The following is a 22,430-nucleotide window of genomic DNA, read 5'->3' on the forward strand; positions in this document are numbered from 1 at the left end:
GGGCTTCAATACATAAATTTGGAGGGAATACAGTTCAGTCCATAGCACAATGGACTACAATAGACCACGATTTGTTAATTCATTCACCAGTTAATAGGCATTTGGGTCATTTCCAGTTTGGGGCTATGATAATAAGCTGTTGTAAACATTCGAGTACAATTTCAATCTAGGCCCTGAGCTAAAAATCACAATAAAACCTTATCACTGCTAAACCGTCAAACTGCTATGTAGTAGCACAAGTTCAGCTTCTCTTTCTGAGCAAAAAAATCACAGAACTGATAAGAGTCCATGAGAGTGAATGAATTTCACTGCTGACACTGAGACAATGAAAAATGATAGATTCAAAATATTTTCAAGGAAATAGCTGCTGACAAATAACACAATGAATAACTACAGGCTTTACACACCTTACATTTTCACAAGTTTTTAAATTTGTCTAAGCCTTTTTCTGCTTCACACATATTTTTGCCACCATTGGCTTAGCGGATTCCACTTCAGGTTGTACTGATTTGTGTTTTCTCACCTTCTTAGGGACTAGTTCTCACCTTCTTAGGGACTATTCACGGAGGGCAATTCGACAGTAACTTCAAACTTAGCATTGACTCCTTGAATAAACAAGACTAACCAGGCATTATTGGTAACATCTGTTAACTCATCAAAAGCCACAGAAAACTACTTGAAATAATTTACCTTGATTTTTAATTGATTATTGATGTTGCTTTTCATGTCCTCATTTCCTCTACCCCCCCCCCAAATCTAATCATAGTAAACAAGTTAATTTTCTCTGGACACATTTTGTCAGCTGCTGCAATCAAGCCCAATTTAATTGAATCACCATCAGTAAAAAGGCTTTCCTTGTTTGGCTAACAAATGAGCCAATCAGAAATTTACTTTGGTTGCAGCTTTGTTTTCAGTCTTTACATTTGTGAAGAAATTCTGATGTAATGAGCTATTCAGTTTCAAAGATCACAGATGATACATTCCAGTTTTAATTTTCTAATTTTTCTGATGGTTGTTCTCCTACGGGTTGACAATAATGGTCAGCGTTTAGTCTGTGAATGTTGATAGATACTGTATTGTTTTAGGATGGCAATGGTGTTATTGCATAATAATCACAGTGCTTTTCCACTTATTCAATAACAGAATAATTCACATTCCATGGCATTGTTGTTCAGGCCTACATATCTTCCCAGCTTCTCCTTCTGCCCCATTCTGCTTCTCTCATCCTTTACAGAGGTGTGAATCTTAAGGGCATCCCCCCAATAGTCATCAGATACTTTAAACTTGTCTCAGAGCCAGCTTCCAATAGAAACAGGAGTATGGGAGCGGTCTGAGAAAGCAGGTGATGAGATAGGGATTTGGAGCTGTATTACTCTTTGCTAGACCAGCACTGAGGACCCCCTCACTGCCGGTAGCTGGAGTACAGATAGCCCTTCACATAAAGTGGTGGTTCAATTGTTACAGCTTTCACTGGTGGTGAATTGGGATGATTTGCCTGTGGAAGGGAATATGCTAGGCATTTGAGAGGTACAGGGTAAATAGTAACTACAAGACAATGGCATTGGGTGGCAATTGCTAAGCTCCACTGATGCCCTAGAGAAAAATATAAAAGACTAGGAGTGATTAACGAGCAATTGAAAACCATGTGTAAAAGTCAGAGGGCCTCCTTGGCAGCATACAATGAAGCGACATTTAAGGATCTAAAGGAATCCCGTCATTTTTCCATTCAGTTCATCAGTATTGTCCCTGCAGAAACCAGACTAAACCTAGAGGATGACAGTGGACTAGCTCAAACTCACCCAAGTACGAGCCCTATTGCAGCCACCACACCAGTTTGGGTATCTTGGCTAGAGCAAATGAACACAGCCTCAGGTACGTTTTATGTGGATATTGATTTGGTGAATAAGTCCTTTCCTATCCCTATGAGGAAAGTGGATCAGACACAGTATGCCTTCATATGGAACATCAACATTATACATTTACAGTTTTGCTCCAGAGCTATGTTAACTTTCAACTTCTGTAGTAAGACAGACTGAAGAGATCAAGACCATTCAGACATCCTGCAAAACATCACATCCTGATCTGTTACAACAAAGACATCATATTAACTCAGTCAGATGGACAAAAAGGTGGCTAGCACATTAGAAGCCTTGGTCTGACACATGTACTCCAGAGGGTGGGAGATAAATTCTATAAGGGCGCAGGGGCCGATAGCATCAGTAAGATGTTTAGGGGTCCAGAGTCAGGGGAATGCCACACAACCCATCCAAAGAAAGAGGTAAATTATTGTACCTCCTACCATGAATAAGGGAGCATAACGCCTGGCAGTCCGCTTTGGGTTCTTGGCATGGTATATTTCACACCTGGACATATTGCTCTGGCCCATAAACCAGGTGACACAAAAGGCTGTCAGCTTTAATGCAGCTCAGGGCAGAAAAAGGTTATACAGCAGGTCCAGGCTCTAGTCCCAGCAGTCCTGCTATTAGGCCATTTATGTTTCCATAGCTGGTATTAGTGCTATCAGTTGTAGAAGAGATGCTGTGTGAAGTTTATGGCAACCTCCACTGGGAATCGCAAAATAGGCCCTTGCCCCTGGAGCAAGGCCATGCCACCTACAGCAGAGGTTTATGTGCCTTTTGCAAAAAGGAAGCTGGTGTAACCACACCAAGTCACCATATGTCAGAAACCACCCATCCTAAGCTGGGTTCTATCAAACCCACCAAGTCATAATATCAGGTAGGCAGCAGCAGTCTGTCCTAGGATGGAAATGGTACATCTGGAATTGAGCACAAGTAGGACCAGAGAGCAGAGCGAGTTGCCTGAGCAGGCAGCCAGACCCCATGTTATAGCAGCACCCATCCTCAGTTCACACTTACTGCTCTGTGTAGGATCCCTCACAACCAGCAGACAAGAGGAAGAAAATCCTGTATATGGTTTATGGAGAGTTGGTTCAGTATGTGAGTTCAAACTGAAAATGGATGTCAGTTGCATTGTAGCCCCACTCTGGGGTGACCTTGAAAGTAGTGGTGAAGGAAACTCTTCTTAGTGGGCTGAGCTTCAGGAGGTGCACCTGGTCATCCACATTGTGTGGACAGAGAGGTGCCCCAAGGTTAGAATATATAGGAGCTCAGGGGTGGTGATGAATGGCCTACATGGCTTAGTAGGGGCCTGGAAGAAGAAAGATTGGAGGATTAGGCTCAAAGAGGTCTGGGATAGAGACACAAGGATGGATGGGTGTGTGGACGTTGGCACCAAGTATGAAAGTATTTGTATCACATGTTAACACCCACCAGCAAGCATTCACCATGAAAGAGGCACTAAGTAACCAAGAAGACAAAACATCACTTGGCCAGATGACCTCATCCAGCCTCTGCTGTCAGCTACCCAGTGCTGGCACTAAGGGTACATGAATGAAGCGGCCACAGTGACAGCAAGAGAAGCTAGTATGAACCTAGTAGCACGGGCTCCCACTTAAGAAGGCTGTTCTAGCTACTGCTGCTGCTGAATGAGCCAGGAATATGGTACCATTCCTCCAGGACACCAACTGGCCATGTGGTGACATGTTGAACTACATTGAACCCCTTCCACCCTGGAAGAACCATGATTCATCCAGATAGGAATTAACACATATTCAGGGTACTGTTTACCTTTCCTGCCCCCAAGACCTTAGCCAGCACCACTATCTGAGGGCTTATCGAGTATTTGATTCACCAGCACGGGATCCTACATAACATCATGTCAAACCCGGGACCTAATTTATTGCAGTGGAGGTGCAGGAATGAGTCTGTGATCACAGGAGTCACTGATCCAGTCACACACTCTACCACCCCAAAGCTGCTGGCCTGATAGGGCATCAGAATGACCTCCTGAAGGCCCACTTGAAGCACCAGCTTGGAGGCAATACTTTATGAGGATGGGGTTCATCCTCCAGGATGCCATGTGCATCTTGAATCAAAGACCTTTATATGGTGCTGTGTCCCCAGCAGGAAGGACACATGGATCCAGGAACCAAAGGGTGGAAGCAGGAGGGGCCTACTTTACCATCACTCTCAGTGAGCACTTGAGGAGATTGGGCTTCCAGACCTCACAGCTCTGGGCTCTGCAGGGTTAGAGGTCTTTGACTCCAAACTGGGACTCTTCCACCAAAGGACACGGTAAGAGTCCCACTGAAGTATTTAGCTACAGATGCCACCTGGGCATTTTGGGCACCTTGTATGCAGGGACGAAGAGGAGACATCATCTTGGCCAAGAGTGATCCACTTGGGTGCTTCTCAGTACTCTCTTGCCCACTTGTGACGATAAATGGACAAGTACAACAACCCTGGCCTAAGAAGGGCCTGGTGGTCAAGGGCTCAGATCAGCAGATAAACCACTGAGCCCAGAGGAGGTGCCAGCTGATGGTAAGGGGAGCTTAGCATGGCTGACGAGGAAGGAGTGTGGCCCCCCAAGAGAGCTGCAGCAGCTGGGGCTGTAGTTCATCCCACTAACTCTCCTCTTTTAAGTTTTCACCAGGAATCCTGGAGAAACTGCTCCTGAAACTGGCCTGTGAAGAGGAAAGAGGTGAGGTGAGCTGTTTTTCCAAAGAGACTGGAGTAAGTCTTCAGGGCTTGACTGTGGCAACTCCTTTCTCCCTCTCCCCACCCTCTCTTACTCCCTTTTCTCTTTGGACAAACATTTCTACAAACACTCACTAAACATGAACCAGATAATAAAAATCACGGGGTCTTGCCATCAGAGCAGCTCATAACTGAGGGGGAAAAACAGACACCCAAGTATCTACAGGGAAATCCCTCTAAGTTAGACGTTTTCGTACACACATTTCAGTGGTTGTTGACCTGCATGTGAAATATAGAACTCCCCACCACTCCCCGGCGAAGTCCCAAGGGGCGTCCCCTCTGTGCTCATGCGCAGGTCTGGTCAGTTATCATAGACCTGGGCAGTTTTCTGCCTCATCCTCGGCTCTGTCTCGGCTCTGCCAGGAACCACCCTGTCTCCGTTGGCATCGCGCCTCTGCTGGGCACAGCTGCTGCTGATTCACCGGAGGCTGGGTGGTGCCAAAGCTGCCCAGTGGGAGATGGAGGTGGGGAGGGGGTGGGGAAGCTCCTCTCCTCTTTTGTGTTCTGCTTTGTCATGGGTGGGGAGGCAGGGGAAGAGGTGGCTTTGTGGACCACTTTTTTACATCGTTTTTAGTAAAATACCCCTTTCAGTTTTTACTTAAAGCACACTTCCCTCTTCTTTCCACTTCCATAGGACTATGAGTCCAACTGGGAAACTGGGTTGGGAGGCAAACACAGTGATATACGGAATACTAAACGGCCCCTCCCACATGCAGACTCACTGAGGGGGTCCCGAGCCCCAGCCCACCACGTGGGCGCAGACATAGTCTAAGTGGATGTAACGTATGCTCAATTTATGGTCACAGAACCAGGAGAGTGAAGAAGAGGAAAGGGTTCGTTCATCCTAGAGGGGCGGGGAAAGCCTCACAGAAGAAATGTCATGCGCTGAGTGTTAAATGTGGAGCAGAGGCCTGCTGAGTGGGGAAGGGAATTCCAGACAGAGGCAAGAGCAAAAGCCAAGCACAGGGCCCTTCGAGTGTTTGTTGGCTCAGAGTTCTTGCTCCAGGGAATTTACATTTCCGTGCAGGGAGATTAGCAAGAAACACAAATGAATAGAAATGTGCATCCTGTCAGGTGGTGATAAATGCCAAGAAGGAAAGTCAAAGGAGCCGACTGAGAGTGCGGAAGGAGGGGGGCTCTTTTACGTAGGGTGGCCAAGGTCGAGCTTTCTGAAAATGTGGCTTTTGAACAGAGACCTGAATGAAGTGAGAAAAAGAGGCACGTGGGTCCCCAGGGGAGAGCATTTCAGGCAGAGGGAACAACGGGAGTGCAAAGGCCAGAGATGGGAGCTGCCTGGTGTGTACAAGGAGCTGCGAGGTCTGTTGGGGTATAGTGACAGAGCGGGCAGTGGCAGAAGAGGGCTTTGAGCAGAGGACACAACCAGTCTGCTGTTTGGAGAGGAAACTTCAGGAGGCACAGGTATAAACAGAAAGACCAGTCAGGAGGTTCCTTCCGTGATCCAGGGGAGGGATGATAAGGGCCTGAGGGGAGGTGGTAGTGGTGGAGGAATGAAGACATGTTGGTGGAAGTTGTTGGATTCTGGACATCTTTTGAAGGTAGAGCCAGTGGGATTTGTTGGTAGACTCGACAAGGATCGAAAGGTAGATGGTTACAAAATTGGGAAGTGAGACAATTTCTGAGTGTATCACTCCCCTGCTTAAAGTCCAGACTCTTTAGCAAGTCACTCATTGATTTGTGGATCCATCCAACAAACACTGATTGAATGCCTCCTGTGAGCCAGGCACTGTGCAAGGTGTGAAGACACATTAATAAAAAAAGTAGGATAGACTCTGCCTTTACGGGTCTTACAGTCAGATGGGTGAGACAGACGAGTAACCAGGCCGTTACAACCAATGTGGCAATTGCCGCTATATACAGGTGAAGTACAGGCAGAAATAGGGGCATGTGGAGGAGAGGTCTAATTCAGAGTTACTGGGGGGAGGAAAGTCCAAGCTGAAATGTCAAGAATGAATAAGTATTAAACAGTTGAAGGAGTAAAGGGGAGAGGGAGGGGGAAGAGAGTGGGGAGGCAGAAGGAATAGGGCGTTGGAGGATGTGGAGGAAATTCTGTATGGCCATGGGAGATGGAAAGGGGGTAAAAGAGGAAGGAAGAGATCAGCTCCCACAGGGCTTCTACATCACGTTAAGGGGTTTGCATTTTATCCTAAAATCAGTGGGCAGCCATTGAAGTGTATTATTCAACAGGGGAGTAACATCACCAGTTTGCTCTTTTGAAAGAGCCCTTTGGTTGCAGTGGGAAATGGATTGAAGACTGGAAACTGGGAGAAGAGTAAAGAAGCAACTGCAGCAGTGCAAACACAGAGCGTGGTAGAGAGTCCTGGATGGATTTGAGAGCTGTTCTGGGAGTGGAATCGCTAGAATTTAGTGACTCATAGGATAGGGAAGAAAGGAAGAAACAAGTCAAGTATGACCCCCAGGTTTTTGGCTTGAGCAGCTGGGTGGAGGTGGAAAGCATTCCCTGAGAAAGGGCATACAGGAGGAGAATAAAGTCTGGAAGGGAACGCCCAGTCAGTTGTGGATATGTGGGTCTGAGGTGTTGAGGAACATCCTGAGGAGATGCCCAGTAGGCAGGTGGATAAGCTGATCCAAGGGTCAGAAGAGATTTGGCAGTCAAGAGCACTGAAGCCAGGGTGTGTGGGTGGGCCTGTCCCGGGATAGGAAGAGTGGGGAGAGAAGAGGGCTAGGGTGGGGCCGCATGTTACTCCCTCATTCAAGACCTTTCCCAATCTGCGTCCTTCTACAGGCAGCACACAGCATCCTGCCCTTGTCCTTGGACCTTCCTGTCATGTTCCTTCCCTGTTTGTGCTCCAGAGGTTCCTCCTTCTAGAACCCAGCTCAAATATCACCAATTCCAGGAATCCCTCCTCCCATAATAGTAATGATAGGTTTACTCGTATGTTTCCTCCAGAGTTTGGTGAGGTCAACATTTTATGCATACTTTTATTATATTCCCCTGACCTGGAAAATGTATTTAGCACATTGCAGGGGTTAACATTGATATCCGTGAGCAAATGAACAGGCAGAAGAATGATTATAGAGTGAGAGAGGTGAACTTCGTCTAGAGGTCTGGGAAGCCAGGACAGTGACGTCATCAGCTCAGTGGGAAAGTTCAGTCTAACAAGCGTTGCACACTGGGGCTGGCAGACAGTCTGGGCTACGGTCAGCGGCAGTTTTACCGCCTTGCCCGTGCCTTTCTTTAGCCTGGCTTCCCCCTACGTCTCCTAGTTAAAAGCCTCACCTTTGCCCCACTCCAAAGTCCAGCCCCTAACTTTCCGCCGGCCCCATTGGCTGCGCGACCGCCCAATGGGCAGGCAGAAACCGCGGGCTTGCTCTCCTCGCCTGGGAGTCCGCTCTCGTTCCCGAGTCTCGCGAGCGTTACGGTGACTCGCGGAGGCGGTGCAGTTGGGTACGTTCAAGGCTAGTGTGAAGCGAACGGGTGCAGTGACCATGTTCCGAGCGGTGGTTCCTGGGCAGTTCCGGCGGGCGGTGAGTCCGGGCGGGAAGGGTCGAGCCCGGTGACGGTCCAGCCTCGATCTGCTGTCCCTGTGAAGGTCTGAGCGAAGGTCACCGCCACCCCCGGACCTGACTGGCCCTCGCGCTGGCAGGCCCAGCCCGGCCTGGGGCTCGGGCTCAAAGTTCTGGGGCCTGCCCTTGCCTCCTTTCGGGCCGCCAGGTGGGGGTCGAGGTCAGAGGTCAGAGTACTGAACCTGCGCTCCCGCTGCCACTCCTCTTCCCCGTCTTCTTCCCAGCCCCTCTCCCAGCCTCCAGCACTGACAGGCCGCAAGTTTCTCCACCTTTGACGGGGAGCGAGCAGCTGAGTCCCCGGGGAATCTTTACCCGAGGGAGGAAAATGTCGCCGCCGGCATGTCCTCTTGGAAAAAGTTTAAAACCTGAATTCAGCTTGGAAGGTGACGTTTCTGGAAGAATTAAACATTTTCCTTGGATGCATTGCGGCTCTTCGAATCCACTCACTGTCAAGTGCTGGGGCGAGCGAGGGGCAATGTGGTTTTGGAAACTTGCTCTGCTCTCTGGCTAATGGGGCAGTGCTGCGTTTAGGTGATTGTGCTGACAGCTGTAGCCAATTTTGAAAGGCAGGCGTCTTTTTACTGCAAGCTGACCTGCTTTTAAACCAGCAGATTGCTGGTTAAATAGCTAGGGAACGATATTGGTAGCGGTAAGTTTTTGATGCTTTCATTAGTTACAAATCATGAGTTTACCACATTTTGCTATTGTGAGAAAGACTGATAGAAAATATGTGTTTGTCCTAATGCTATGGGACAGTAGTATTTGGAGATTGACAATTACGAGTCAAGTAAAAATTTCTATTGTAGATTCTGTAGATACTCTGATGGTTAAGTGACAAGATTGCTAAACTTGGGTCAGAAACTTTCCTGACATTTTGTACTTTTTCTACAATTTTTCCTGTGCATGCATGTTTTCATACCCACCGCTGGGATTTTCTCCCTGAAACATAGTTGGCAGTATTTCTAGATATCTGTAGGCCCTTTTCTTATGTATTCTTGTTCCCTTAAAAAAAAAAAATCCCAACCCTGCCCCCCCCCCAGTACACTCAAAGTTCAAACCCACATCCTTCAGGTCAGTGTTCAGTCTTCCCCAGAAATTTTCCTCAGATGACTCAGACATAAACAAGTTAAAGTCATGGATTTGGGAAAGTTCCAGGTATCAGAGCCAGATTCTTACCTATACAGTAATTGGAAGGTAGTTATGTGGACAGGATAGAAGTCTGGCATAAGTGAAGTAGTTGTGGAGGGGGAATTTAGGACTCAGTTATTTTGTAGCACTAACAGAAAAAAATGGAATGACTAGCTTAAGTCATTATAAACACTGCCAACATACATAGGCAGTATTTCCAAATCTTTGCTGTGGTTTGCCAAAGACTTTGACCTTGACTTTATTTTCAGAGTTTGAAGTCATGCTGAGTAGCTCCTCTAAAGTCATTAAGAACATTTGAGAGATTTGAATTTCAAGGGTATAGGAAAACAGCGGGAACACTTGTAAAATGGATACATAAATACACATACATATTTAACTTTAAAAATTTAGAAATTTCAAGCTTACAGAAAAGTTGCAAGAATAGTACAAAGAATTCTCAAAACGCTTTGCTGAGTTTCACCGAAACGCTTTGCTGAGTTTCACCGGCTATTAACAGTTTGGCACATTTGCTTTCTTTCCTCATATATACATATTACTTTTCTGATATAATATGTATGTTGCAGACATGCTCTATACTCCTAAATAATTCAGTATATGTTCTATGAACAAGGAGGTTCATCTTTCATTATCACAGTTTAATTGGCAAAATCAGCAAGTTTAACAATGATACAATACTATTATCTGATCTGTAGATATTACTCAAGTATTACCAATTGTTACTCATTTGTAGCAGTATTTTTTTATTGTTGTTTTTTAGTTGAAGTATAGTTGATTTACAGTGTGTTAATTTGTGCAGTCCAGCAAAGTGATTCATTTATATATGTGTGTGTACACATTCTTTTTTATATTCTTTTCCATTATGGTTTATCTCAGGATACTGAATACAGTTCCCTGTGCTGTACAATAGGACCTTGTTGTTTATCCATTCTCTATGTAATAGTTTGCATCTGTAGCAGTATTTCTTATTCTGGTCTAGGACACTCTGGGATCATGCCTTGCGTTTAGTTCTCATGTCTCTTCAGTGTTTGTTAGAAAACTCCTCAGCCTTTCTTTGGCTTTGATGGCATTGGCATTTTTGAAGAGTACAGGCCTTCTATTTTGTTGACTGTCCCCCGATTTAGGTTTGTCTGGTGTTTCCTCCGATTAGTTTCAGGTTATGTACTGGCAGGAGTATCACAGAAGTGGTATTGTGTTCTCAGTGCATCATATTAGGAGGCTCATAATGTTGGTTTATCCCATTATTGGTGATGTTAATTACTTGGCTAAAGTGTTCAGCAGGTTTCTCCACTATCAAATTACTACTCATCTGTTCCTGATTTTTAACTAATTTGTGGAGAGATACATTGAAACTATGTAACTCTTCTGTTTCTCATCAGACTTTCACCCATTAGCCATATCTGTTGATGATTCTTGCCTGAGAAATGAGTACTGTGATGTAAAATAGCGATTTTTCTAATTTCATCATTCCTTCTACTTTTTAAAAAATTAATCAATTTTATTTTATTTTTGGCTGCGTTGGGTCTTCGTTGCTGCACGTGGTCTTTCTCTAGTTGTGGCGAGCAGGGGCTGCTCTTCGTTTTCATGAGCGGGCTTCTCATTGCGGTGGCTTCTCTTGTTGCAGAGCTTGGGCTCTAGGCATGCGGGCTTCAGTAGTTGTGGCACGTGGGCTCAGTAGTTGTGGCTCGTGGGCTCTATAGCGCAGGCTCAGTAGTTGTGGCGCACGGGCTTAGTGGCTCCACGGCATGTGGGATCTTCCCAGACAAGGGCTCAAACCTGTGTCCCCTGGCAGGCGGATTCTTAACCACTGCGCCACCAGAGAAGTCCATTCCTTCTACTTTTATTAGCTTTGTATAATTATAAGAAAGAACATTTTCTTCTTGCTTATTGATGTATTTATTTATGGACTCATGGATCCTTACTTCATTCAGTAGGTTACTTCATCCATTACTACTCTTAAATGTTTTGGTGCTCAAGTTGTCCCAGATTTCTAAAGTGTAAGTCCCTCAGTCTGGCTCCTGTTTACTTATATTTATGATACCGTAAAGTCAAAATGAGTTATCTGAATCCCCACTCTTGCAATTTAAATAAATTGTTCTGTAGCTAACCATGAGTAAATTCAGGAAGATATGTTTCTACAAAACCACATTTTTAATAATAGATTTATCTATTAAAAGATTAAAAAGATTAAACTGTTAACATCATAATGTGAATATAGCTAACACTATTAAACTGTACATTTAAAAATGATTAAGATGGTAAATTTATTGCAACTAGTGAAAAAAAGATACCTTAAACTGTTAGAATGTCTAACACTATTAAACTGTACATTTAAAAATGGTTAAGACGGTAAATTTATTGCAACTAGTGAAAATAAAAGAGATACCTTAAACTGTTAGAATGTAAGCCAAATGACTCGCATTTGGTATCTAAATTCCATTTTCATTTTGATTTATCTGTGGCCTTGAGCAAAGTCTCTTGGTGAGGGGGGGGTGGTCCTCAATGTTATCTGTTAATGAAAGTGTTTTCCATCTACAGTAAAGAGCTGGGGAACACAGTAAGAGGAAAATAGGTAGTTAACGTTCTTGCAGGGTTATTGATTTGAATTATTAGTATTATTTTACTCATTTGCATTTGAAATTGATTTGTTGACTAAGATACCAAAGAGATGTTTTACATGGAGAGTGAAGCAACACTTTTCAAGGTTATTTGAGTCTTCCTGTTACTATATTCATTGCCAGACAGGAGGCGTATCTACCTTGATTCAGAAGCTATGAAACTGGTATGAAGGAACATGACATTTTTCAGAGTCCCCGGTCTATCATTGATGAATGAGATTGAACTCTGTAATTCACATGCAATTTTTAATTTCTTTTGAAAGAAGAAAGCCAAGTTTGATGTGGTACTAAAACATTTATTGCATAAGGGGAATTCCGTAAAATTATGCTTCCTGCCAACATGTCTACTTAAGGGTCTTGTCTGTTTTTAAAGTGAAGTAAATTGACTGTTTTTAATAATATAATCAATGTCATATGACATTTCTAGTCATGATTAAAAGCTATCATATTTTATTACTAAGGAGGTTAAAGTACAGAAATGTAATATACATTTTTAAATTACAAAATACATGTTAAAATAGGGATGGGTAACTTTAATTATATATTTATCTTTTTCGGTAGAAGTTGGAAAGATTTTATAGTTTGTTCCTGCTTCTTAATTTTTGAGTTAAGCAAAACGACCCCCACCCCCTTACCATTACCCCACTTAGTTTTCAAAAGTGGGGGAGGTAGATTAAACTTATTCTTACTACTTTAGGTTTTGAGTGGGTTTGTACAGTAGGGAGTTAGAGTCCAACTTTTTTTTCCTTCTAACACCTGTGGTAGTTTACTACCTGAACATACAGTTAAAGGCACAGCAGGAGCACCTGAGCAGTGAATCTCCTTTGTTGCTCCTGAAAACACTGAAAAGCAAAAACAGTGTCAAAACTGTTAAGGTTGAATAAGAGAAGGACCAAAATGTGTTCACTGGACTTAGCTATCCCAGGTTGTTGGTGACTTTGAAGAGACTGGATTCAGTGTTGTAGTGGAAGTGAAAGCTGGTTTGCTGTGAGTAAAGGAGAAAGAGTGAGGTGAGGCAGCAGAGTTTATGCTTAAGGACGTTGTTTTCAAGAAGTCTGGCTCTGAAAGGGTGGAGAGAGGATGATGACCCCTTTAATCCTATCTTCAAGAATGCTGTCTCATTAAGGCCAGTCAACTTAACAAGGGTATGTGGCAGGTATGCAGAAGAAAACTTCACATTTTACTGATGGGAACTAAGTCTAGTTAGTAGTCTAGATAAGTTCTGTAAAAGTATGATGGGGTATTTCTTTAGTGATTTAGCAAGTTTGCGTACTGTTCTTGGTAGATACACATATTAACTGCTTAGATAATTAAGTTATCAATGAGAGAAAAACGGTTGCTTTTTTAGATTTTGATCATTTAGGGGGAAACTTTTCAGTTAGTCGCTAAACATTCATTGAATGCCCACTATGTGTCACGCTCAAAGATAGATACTGAGTTCACAGTGGAGGATGAGACAGACCTAATCCCTGCCCACATGGTACAAACAGACTGGGAGAGACAAATATTGAACACATTATTTTAAGTGTGATCATTGTGACGGAAAGGTGTATAGGGTGTTTGGGGAATATGTAATTGGGGAGAGGATTAATCTAGTTAGGGGGCTAGAGAAACCTGTGAAATTACTTTGTAAACTAAGGTGCTTTACCACTGTTGTTATTGGCTGATGAAGTAATAGTAAGGGTGAAGGATTTTCTTTAGATAAGAAGGCCACTTCATTCTTGAGTTTTGGCTATCTTAAATCACCTGTTTACCATTGTTTTAATTCTGTACATATTGTATGTGTTCTTATTTGATCATATCTTGCTTTTTTTTAAAACATGGCGTTATTTCCAGGGTTGAATTAGAAATAAAAGAATGCGTCAGTCGTGTTAGTTTGATTATTCTTAAAAAAACCCCAAAAAACCACCCAAAGTCTGTGGCCCCCTTGCTTCAGTTCTGGACAACTCTGAAGGGCCATCCTAGTTCCAGGGTTCCTTGTGAGATCAGCCGAGAGCTTTGTAGTGACTGCACTGCAAATATTGCAGTTCAGCTTCTTCCACTGCCTGGTTCTATTTCCTTGATGCCTCCTGAGTGTCGTTCTCAAGAGTACTCCCCAATGAACTTCTTGCACACCCACACACACAAAAGGAAGATCTAAGTGTAAGGTGGCAACAAACATTTATAATCCTTAAGCATTCACTGTATGTAATTAAATAACTTCTTACCTGTGAATCTGGAATGGTCCTAGCTATGTTCATTCTCAGGAGAATCAAGAAAACAGTTATTTGCATCATTTTCTGTGGTTCAAATGAATAACCTTGAGGAGTAACTAATCTAGAGTCTTAAAATTGTTTTTTTATAGCTCAGTGTATAAAGTAGAAGTTTAAAAGGATGTTTTTAAAGCAACAGAAGATTTTTTAAAAATAGACTTTATTTTTTGGAGCAGTTTTAGGTTCATAGCAAAATTGAGCAGAAAGTACAGAGCATTCCCATATTACCCCTTCTTCCCTCCCTCACTATCAACGTCCTGCACCAGAGTGGTACATTTGTTACAATTGAAAAACCTACAGTGACACATCATTATCATCCAAAATCCATAGTTTACGTTAGTGTTCACTCTTGGTGTTATACATTCTGTGGGTTTTGACAAATGTACGGTGATAAGTATCCACTGTTATAGTATACAAAATAGTTTAATTGCCCTAAAATCCTCTGTGCTCTTCCCTTTCCCTGCCAACCTCTGGCAACTACTGATCTTTTTCCTGTCTCCATAGCTCTTCCTTTCCAGCATGTCACATTGTTCAAACCGTATAGTATGTAGCATTTTCAGACTGTCTTCTTTCACTTAGTAATATGCATTTACAGTTCCTCCATGCCTTTTCACGGTCTGATGGCTCTTTTTTTTATTTTAAAGCATTGACTAGTACTCCATTTGCTGAGTGGTACCACAGTTTATCCGTTCACCTACTGAAGGACTTTTTTTTTTTTTAATTAAATAGGTTGCACTGGACCTTAGTTGTGGCTGATAGGCTCCTTCGTTGTGGCTCGAGGGCTCCTTAGTTGTGGCATGCGAACTTTTAGTTGCGGCATGCATGTGGGATCTAGTTCCCTGACTAGGGATCAGACTTGTGCCCCCGTGTTGGGAGTGCGGAGTCTTAACCACTGTGCCACCAGGGAAGTCCCCTGAAGGACGTTTTGATTGCTACTAAGTTTTGGCAATTACGAATAAAGCTTTCATAGATATCCGTGTGCAGGTTTTTCTGTGGACATAAGTTTTGTTTTGGCCACACCACACAGCATGTGGGATCTTAGTTCCCTGACCAGGGATGGAACCCATCCCCTTACAGTGGAAGTCCAGAAGAGTCTTAACTGCTGGACCACCAGGGAAGTCCCATTGTGTGGGTGTAAGTTTTCAGCTCATTTGGGTAAATACCAAAGAGTGTGACTGCTGGATTGTATGGCAAGAGTATGTTTAGTTTTGTGAGAAAACGCCAAACTGTCTTCCAAAGTGGCTGTACCATTTTGAATTTACACCAGAGTTCCTATTACTTCATATCCTCACCAACATTTGGTGTTGTCAGTGTTTTGGATTTTCACCATTCTAATAGATGTGTAGTGGTATCTCATTCTTGTTTTAATTTGCAGTTCCCTAATGACATATGATGTAGAGCATCTTTACGTGTGCTTATTTACCGTCTGTATATTTTCTTTGGTGAGGTGTCTATTCAGAACTTTTGCCCATATTTAAATCAGTTTGTTTCTTATTGTTGAGTTTTAAGAGTTCTTTGTGTGTTTTAGATAACAGTCCTTTATCAGATATTTTTTTTGCAAATATTTTCTCCCAATCTGTGGCTTGTTATCCTTTTGATGAAGAAGTTTTTAGAAGCAATTTTCAACTCATTTATTAGACATCTACTCTGTGCTAGACATTGAAGTAGAAGCTGGGGCTGTAGCGGTAAGAAGACCAGACATGACCTCTGTACTCAAAATCAAGAAGGGAAGACAAAGTAATCAGGTGCGTGTAGTCAAGTGCTGTAATGAAGTCGATTCAGGGTACTGTGTTGGTGCTAGGAAAGTTAACCAGTTGGAGGAGATCCAGGAAGCTTTCATGCTAACTTTTATTGAGCATTTATTATGTTCCAGGAACTATCCCAAGAGCTTTATTTTACAATTACTAATTTAATCCTTCCCAACAACTCTGAGATTATTACTGTTGTTATCATCATCTACATTTTATGATCTGGGAACTGAGGCACAAAGAAGTAATGATGGAGGTGGGATTTAAACCCAGGCAGGAATTCCCTGGCTGTCCAGCGGATCAGACTCTGCACTTTCACTGCCCGGACCCAGGATTGATCATTGGTTGGGGAACTAAGATCCTGCAGGCTGCACAGTGCAGCCAGAAAATTTAAAAACAAAAACAAAAAACAAGAACAGGCAGGGGAGCTCTAGCGCCTGTACTCTTTACCACAGCACTGTACTAAAGTTTCTTGGAGGGGTTGGCATTTAAGCAGAAAATCTAAGGGTGATTGGAAGCTAATCCGGTAATAGAGGAAGAGGTCCTTAAGTCAGAGGGAACAATGTGAGGACAGGCTAAAGGTCAGAAAGAGCAGGGCAAGTTCAAGTATCCGAAAGTAAGTTATAAATAGAGCAAAAGATATATGGCTAGGGAGGTAGATCAGGCCATAGAATAAATGCCTGGTAAGCCAATCTAAGGAGTCTAGTTTACCATATCCTAAGGAGGCAGGAAGCAGTTGACTTGTTTGAGCAGGAGAATAACGTTGGATTTTTATAATTTAAAGATCACTGAGAGAAATGGATTGGAGGGGAGCAAAGTTGGTTTGGGAGTCAGTTAGAGTAATAAGAGAGGGTTAATGGCCTGCACTAGGTAGTGGAATTAAAGATGGAGAGAAGTGAGTGGAGTTAGGAGATACTATATTTAGAAGGAAGAATTGTTACAGCTTTAGTGGTTGATTGGCTGTGAGAGTTGAGGAAAAAACCCAGATATGACTCTCAGATCATGGTTTGGGCAACTTGTTAGGGGATGGTGCATCCCCTGAAGAACTCCAGAGAAGCAGTATGGGAGGGGACTGGAGGATCAAGGGAAAGATGAGTTAAGATTTGGATTTGCTGAGTTGATGAGTGATTGATGAGTCAAGTTAAGCAATTGGAGATGCAGGTGTAACCTAATTATATAGGTCTAGCACTTAGGAGAGAGATTTGATACCTCTATCTCTGTCTGTATATCTGTCATTTTTATATAGATGATAAATTATAAATTAAGCAATGGAAGTAAGAATGGACTAGTCAGTAATTTCAAACATTTTGAGAGAAGAAGTAAGCATGAAAAGTATTTGTTGGTAATTTTGGTGAGTGCAGAAGCCAGGATACAAGTACAGTAGTTGAGGTGTGTATGAGAGATGAGGAATTAGCTGGAGTGAAAGGTGGGATAATGGATTTTAAATTTTGGGTTTCATTAAAATTGGGAGAGCTTCAAACATGTTTTAAAGTTGACGGGAAGGAGCCCAGGAAAAGGGAGAGGTGGGAGAGGTTGGAAATGTTACTGAGAGGTGATTACAGAATGAAGTGTTTGACTAGATTTGAGAGGATGGAATCCAGAGTCCAGACGAAGGGATCAGATCTAGGAGGAAGGACCTGCAGCAGCTTCTACTGTGATAGAGCAGGGGTGGGAATTTCTGTGTTGGATATCAGGAAGGGGAAGCAGTTCTCTTCTGATGGCTTCAGTTTTCATTGCAAAGTAAGAAGTGAGGCTTTCTTCTGAGAGTAAGGAGCAGACTATGTTGGCAGTTTGAAAAATGTCAGAAGGGGATATTGGAAATAGTTGCTGTGGAGAGTGAGTGAGAGTGCCAACAAGGATGTCATAGTAACATTGCCAGGCAGAGGGCCCAGATAAGGTTGATGACCAAGAATATATGGTGGCACTGGTCTGCATGAATTAATTTTAATTTAAGTAGCAGTGTTTTGAAGAGATTGAGATTCTTTTCTGAGCAGCTATCTTACTGATTTCAATAGTTACCTTCAGATGTTTAAGATTTGGCTCCTTTTTTCCCCATAAAAGAGAGGGCCCTAAAGTCTACAGATGCAATGAATGGGTCATAAGATAATGAAATGACTTTCATTTAAAAACCTTTTCAGTAATGGGACCTGTATTTTTTTTTTTTGCGGTACGCGGGCCTCTCACTATTGTGGCCTGTCCCGTTGCGGAGCACAGGCTCCGGATGCGCAGGCTCAGCGGCCGTGGCTCATGGGCCCAGCCGCTCTGCGGCATGTGGGATCTTCCCGGACCGGGGTACAAACCTGTGTCCCCTGCATCGGCAGGCGGACTCTCAACCACTGTGCCACCAGGGAAGCCCGGGACCTGTATTTTTTGTATCTTTTGTGATATTCTATACCACTTCTATTTAAAATAGGATTTTAGGGTTACAGAATTTTTAGAGCTGGAAAAGAGGCCTTTGATATCATCTTTTTGTTTCTTTTTGACCAGTGCTATTTTTTTTTTAAACAAGAGAATATTTGCTAAGTGAAACATTACAGGAATGACCCATATATAAAACAGCTAAAAATGATGGTGCTTTGATGAGAGCTGGTAATTAAAAACCCCAAATCTGGAGTCCAACTACCTGGACTTTAACCTGGCTCTGTTTCTTAGCTATGTAGCCACTAAGCTCCAATTCCCTCATCTGTAAACTCAGGATAATAATGGTACCTACATCATAGAGGTTTCTTGAATTTTAAATACAATTTTATCTTAGTACAGGGCTCTATAATATTAGTTTGGTTAATTTGGTTAAAGCAAAGCTGGGGACCATTCTGGCAGCCCTACCTGCCTGGTTCTCACTTTATTCTATGCGGTCGTTCCTGAGGTGCCTCCCTGGATGGAGTATAGTCTGGAAACCATTGATCTAGTTTGTCTCCTTCAATTTGAAGATGAAGAAACTGGGCTCTGGAGTGAGGAATAACATTTTAAAGGTCACAGACCAGTTTTTTCTGCCGTAGGCTACACATAGCTGTTATTGCTGAATTAAGCTACATAACCATGTTTAGATGCTGCAGCTTCTCTTTAGGTGGTATCTGAGAAATAGAAGATGGAACATTGAATTAGAAGAAAGTGTAGTATTAAAAAAACTATAAAGGAGTCAATTGATAAAGTAATATGGAGTGCCTTACGATATATGTAGTACTTAGTAAAGATTGATCAGATAGACGGACTGAGTAGTTTCTTATGTATATTCTTTTGTTGTTTATTCTTATAAATTTAATTTTGAATAGTCTTTTCGAAAGAATATGCAGTGATCCCTTGGAAGTTCTAAAAGGCTTGACAATTCCTTAGGACACTACCTAATTTATCTTATGTTAGAACTATAATTTATAGCAAATATGGGCCTTTTGCCACCAAATCTTGGATTTATTCTTTAAATGGTGATGAAAAGCTCATAATTTTTATGGCAAATGATGTGTGAAGCATAATCAAAAATATGGTGTCTGATATATATTGGTAATAAATAGTTTGTTACTGGCAATTCTTGTGAAATGTGATTTAAATCATAAATTATGCCATTGGGTCCTAATTACAAAGTTCTTTACAAGATATTGTGCTCTTCTGATTAAAAAAGAAGTACCATATAATTCTACAGATGTATATTGGAAACAATATTGTTCTAGACTATGGGGATACAAAAGTGAACAGGCATGGTGTTTGTCTTCTAAGAACTTTCATGCCATCCCAGGAATTGTGAATTGTTGTGAATTGCTACAACTTTTCTGGAGAACAGTTTGCATCAATCTGTATTAAAAGCCTTGAAAATGTGTCTATCTCTTGATCTAACACTCCTAGGAATTTGTCATAAGAAGAGAATCTTAAGAAGTGCATAAAGATTTCTAACCTTAACCATAAAGAATTTCACCTCTCGTGAGAAGGCAATTTTTTTTTATCGTAAAGAAGGAAAAGTTATACAAACAGCGACTTGATTTGGCAAAAACAAAAATCTCATTTTCTCCCCTTTTCTTGCTCCCTTTGAGTGAACAGAAAGGGAGGGAAAAAGACAAGAAATGCTATCCATTGATACACAATGCAGCAATTTCTTCCTCTGGCATATTCTTCAGTGCTGTCCTCTTCCTCTTTCCATCCTCATTCTGTGGCTCTGGAAGCATTTCTGCCCCTGAAGGCTTGCCTTGGAGTCTCTGGCCCCCAGCTCTGGGATTAGGTTCATCAAGGATAGAGGGGCTTTAGGGGGTTGAGGAGAAGGAAGGGGTTGCAGTGGTAGAAGTAGGAGGCTTAGAGGAAGAAGGGCCTATTTTGTTGAAGGTTGCACAGAATCTGACTTAGTCATCCGTGGAAGCAGAGCAGGTAGAGTAACTTGGCTAAGTTTCAGCCAAAAAGGTCTTACTGGACTAAAAGGAACTCTTATCTGTTGAGGATAAGTGCAGAGCTTTGGCTATGAGGTTGCTCGTCTCTGCATTGTTTATAATAATAAAAAATTACTAATAACCCAAATGATTATGGAAACTAGTTGAACTGATATGCTCATATATTAATAAAAAGGTGAAGAATATAGCAATTGATACACACAATAGAGTAAACAAAAAAATATGTATTTTGTCAATTTAGTTGTGCAACCAGCATTATAGTCCTGTATGTACCTGGCTTCCCTTCATTCATACCCTCTTTGTAAATTTTAAGCTCTGGGTACATTTTATACTCTGCTTTGTTCACTCCAACTCCAGATCTGAAGATTATTGCTGAATTTAAAGCCACAGAACCATGACATTTGATCATCAGTGCCCCTTTTTCTCATTTCTCATTGCCGTTTTCCACAAGGATAGTTCCCAAATTTTTCTCCTTTCCTCGTGCCTGTGGTATGCTTCCTTATCCTTTCACATGATAGGAATACCTAAACTTCCTTCCATTCTTCCTCTTGATTCTCTGCTTCATGATCGGCAGCTGCCAACATTTTGGCTCTCTTCATTAATTGAAAACTTATAATTGTATGTGAACAAGTCTTATAATTGTATGTGAACAAGTCTTAATTTCTCTTGAAAACTTTGAGTGCAGGGACCATTCTTGTTCATCTTTGTGTTTCTGGTGTTTGAAATTATTTCAGATGACCATGAACTATTGGTGGTCTCTTGATAGTCCACAGTAGCTATGGATGGTTATTAGTTGGTTCCAAGATACTGTCCAAAAGCTTCTTTTTTGAAGTTGGAAGCATATTTGAACAATTGAAACTTTAGCAAAATTGCTGTGTAGTATTGTATTTTAAAGGCAGATTTACATTATCAGTTATTTTGGTATTCATTTTGCCTGAAGCAACAGAACTTTAGTAATTGATTTCATAATCGTTATTTCTAGATACACTGTACTGTTTAGCAGTGTTGCTGCAAGTGAACGTAATTGGTAGTAGTTGATTCCTAGTTTGATAGTTAATGTGTTCTAAGGATTTTAAATTTAGATACATTTATCAGTTTGTTATTGAACATGGATTAGTGGGAAAGTTGCTTGGAAATAATAAAATTTTTTTTCTAACAGTAGAATACTAATTTGTATTCTCTGTTTTTATTAGGTAAGACTATCAGTAATAGAGTGATAGACACAGCCCAAATTTTTGCTCCCGAGCAAGTATTTTATAAATACACTTATAAAACTGAATATTGCATACAGTTTTCTTTAAAGCACACATGCTTACCAATTAGAGTAAAAATAAAGTTTGTATTACAACATTCTTTTTTTCTTTCTCTTTTTAGGCCTCATTGCTACGATTTCAGAGTACTCTGGTAATAGCTGAGCATGCAAATGATACCCTAGCACCCATTACATTAAATACCATCACTGCAGCCAATCGTCTTGGAGGTGAAGTGTCCTGTTTAGTAGCTGGAACCAAATGTGACAAGGTGAGAAATTTTTAAGGTCAACCATAGCAAATATAATCTCCATCAAGAGACAGGGAAAGATGGAGACAGAGAATTATGCTGAGGACTGTAACCCAAACTGGTCTCTGATCCTCATTAAATGCTGAATGTCACAACCGTTACTACGTGTGAAAAAAGGAACTAAAAGGTTTGCTCACCAGGCATTTTATCTTTTGAAATGAGGTAGAATACTTAATTTAGTTCCACTGGCACCATCATGTACCATCAGGTACCAAGTAGAGTGATAATATTTGAGTCCCCTTAGAGGTTAATAGCTGATCCCTTTTTTGTATTGATGAATATGCTTGCTAATTGCTTTTAATTCCTGTAAGTGGAAAATCTGGAAAAAGTATCATGCGTGTTAATTTTTAATTGGTGTAAGAATTCAAATGTAAGTGTTATGCTTTCTAAACTATAGCTGCTACTAAAAGGTGTTCTTCATTTTGGTTGTTGTTGAAATAAGACAGTGACAGCATTGTAAACTAACCCCCTGGAAAGGAGCTCTAATGTGGTATGCAGAGTCTGTACCTCTGGGCTGTAGTGTAGTTGAAATTGCGCTTCAATTAAGCTTACCCAGCTTGAGCCGCCCGTTCCC

At 41.9% G+C, this 22,430-nt stretch overlaps 1 protein-coding gene across 1 annotated transcript in view; it reads left to right on the forward strand.

Annotated features, from left to right (window-relative positions):
* Positions 1-7,960: 7,960 nt before the first annotated feature.
* The window catches only part of ETFA (electron transfer flavoprotein subunit alpha), an 85,100-nt gene continuing 70,630 nt past the window's right edge, over positions 7,961-22,430 (forward strand). Inside the window, exons 1-2 of the mRNA XM_065871291.1 lie at positions 7,961-8,123; positions 21,671-21,817. Coding sequence (XP_065727363.1) covers positions 8,085-8,123; positions 21,671-21,817 — 186 coding nt within the window. The 5' untranslated portion in view covers positions 7,961-8,084. The remainder of the gene's footprint in view (positions 8,124-21,670; positions 21,818-22,430) is intronic.

This window comes from Phocoena phocoena, chromosome 2, assembly GCF_963924675.1.
Source record: "Phocoena phocoena chromosome 2, mPhoPho1.1, whole genome shotgun sequence".
Lineage (NCBI taxonomy): Eukaryota > Metazoa > Chordata > Mammalia > Artiodactyla > Phocoenidae > Phocoena > Phocoena phocoena.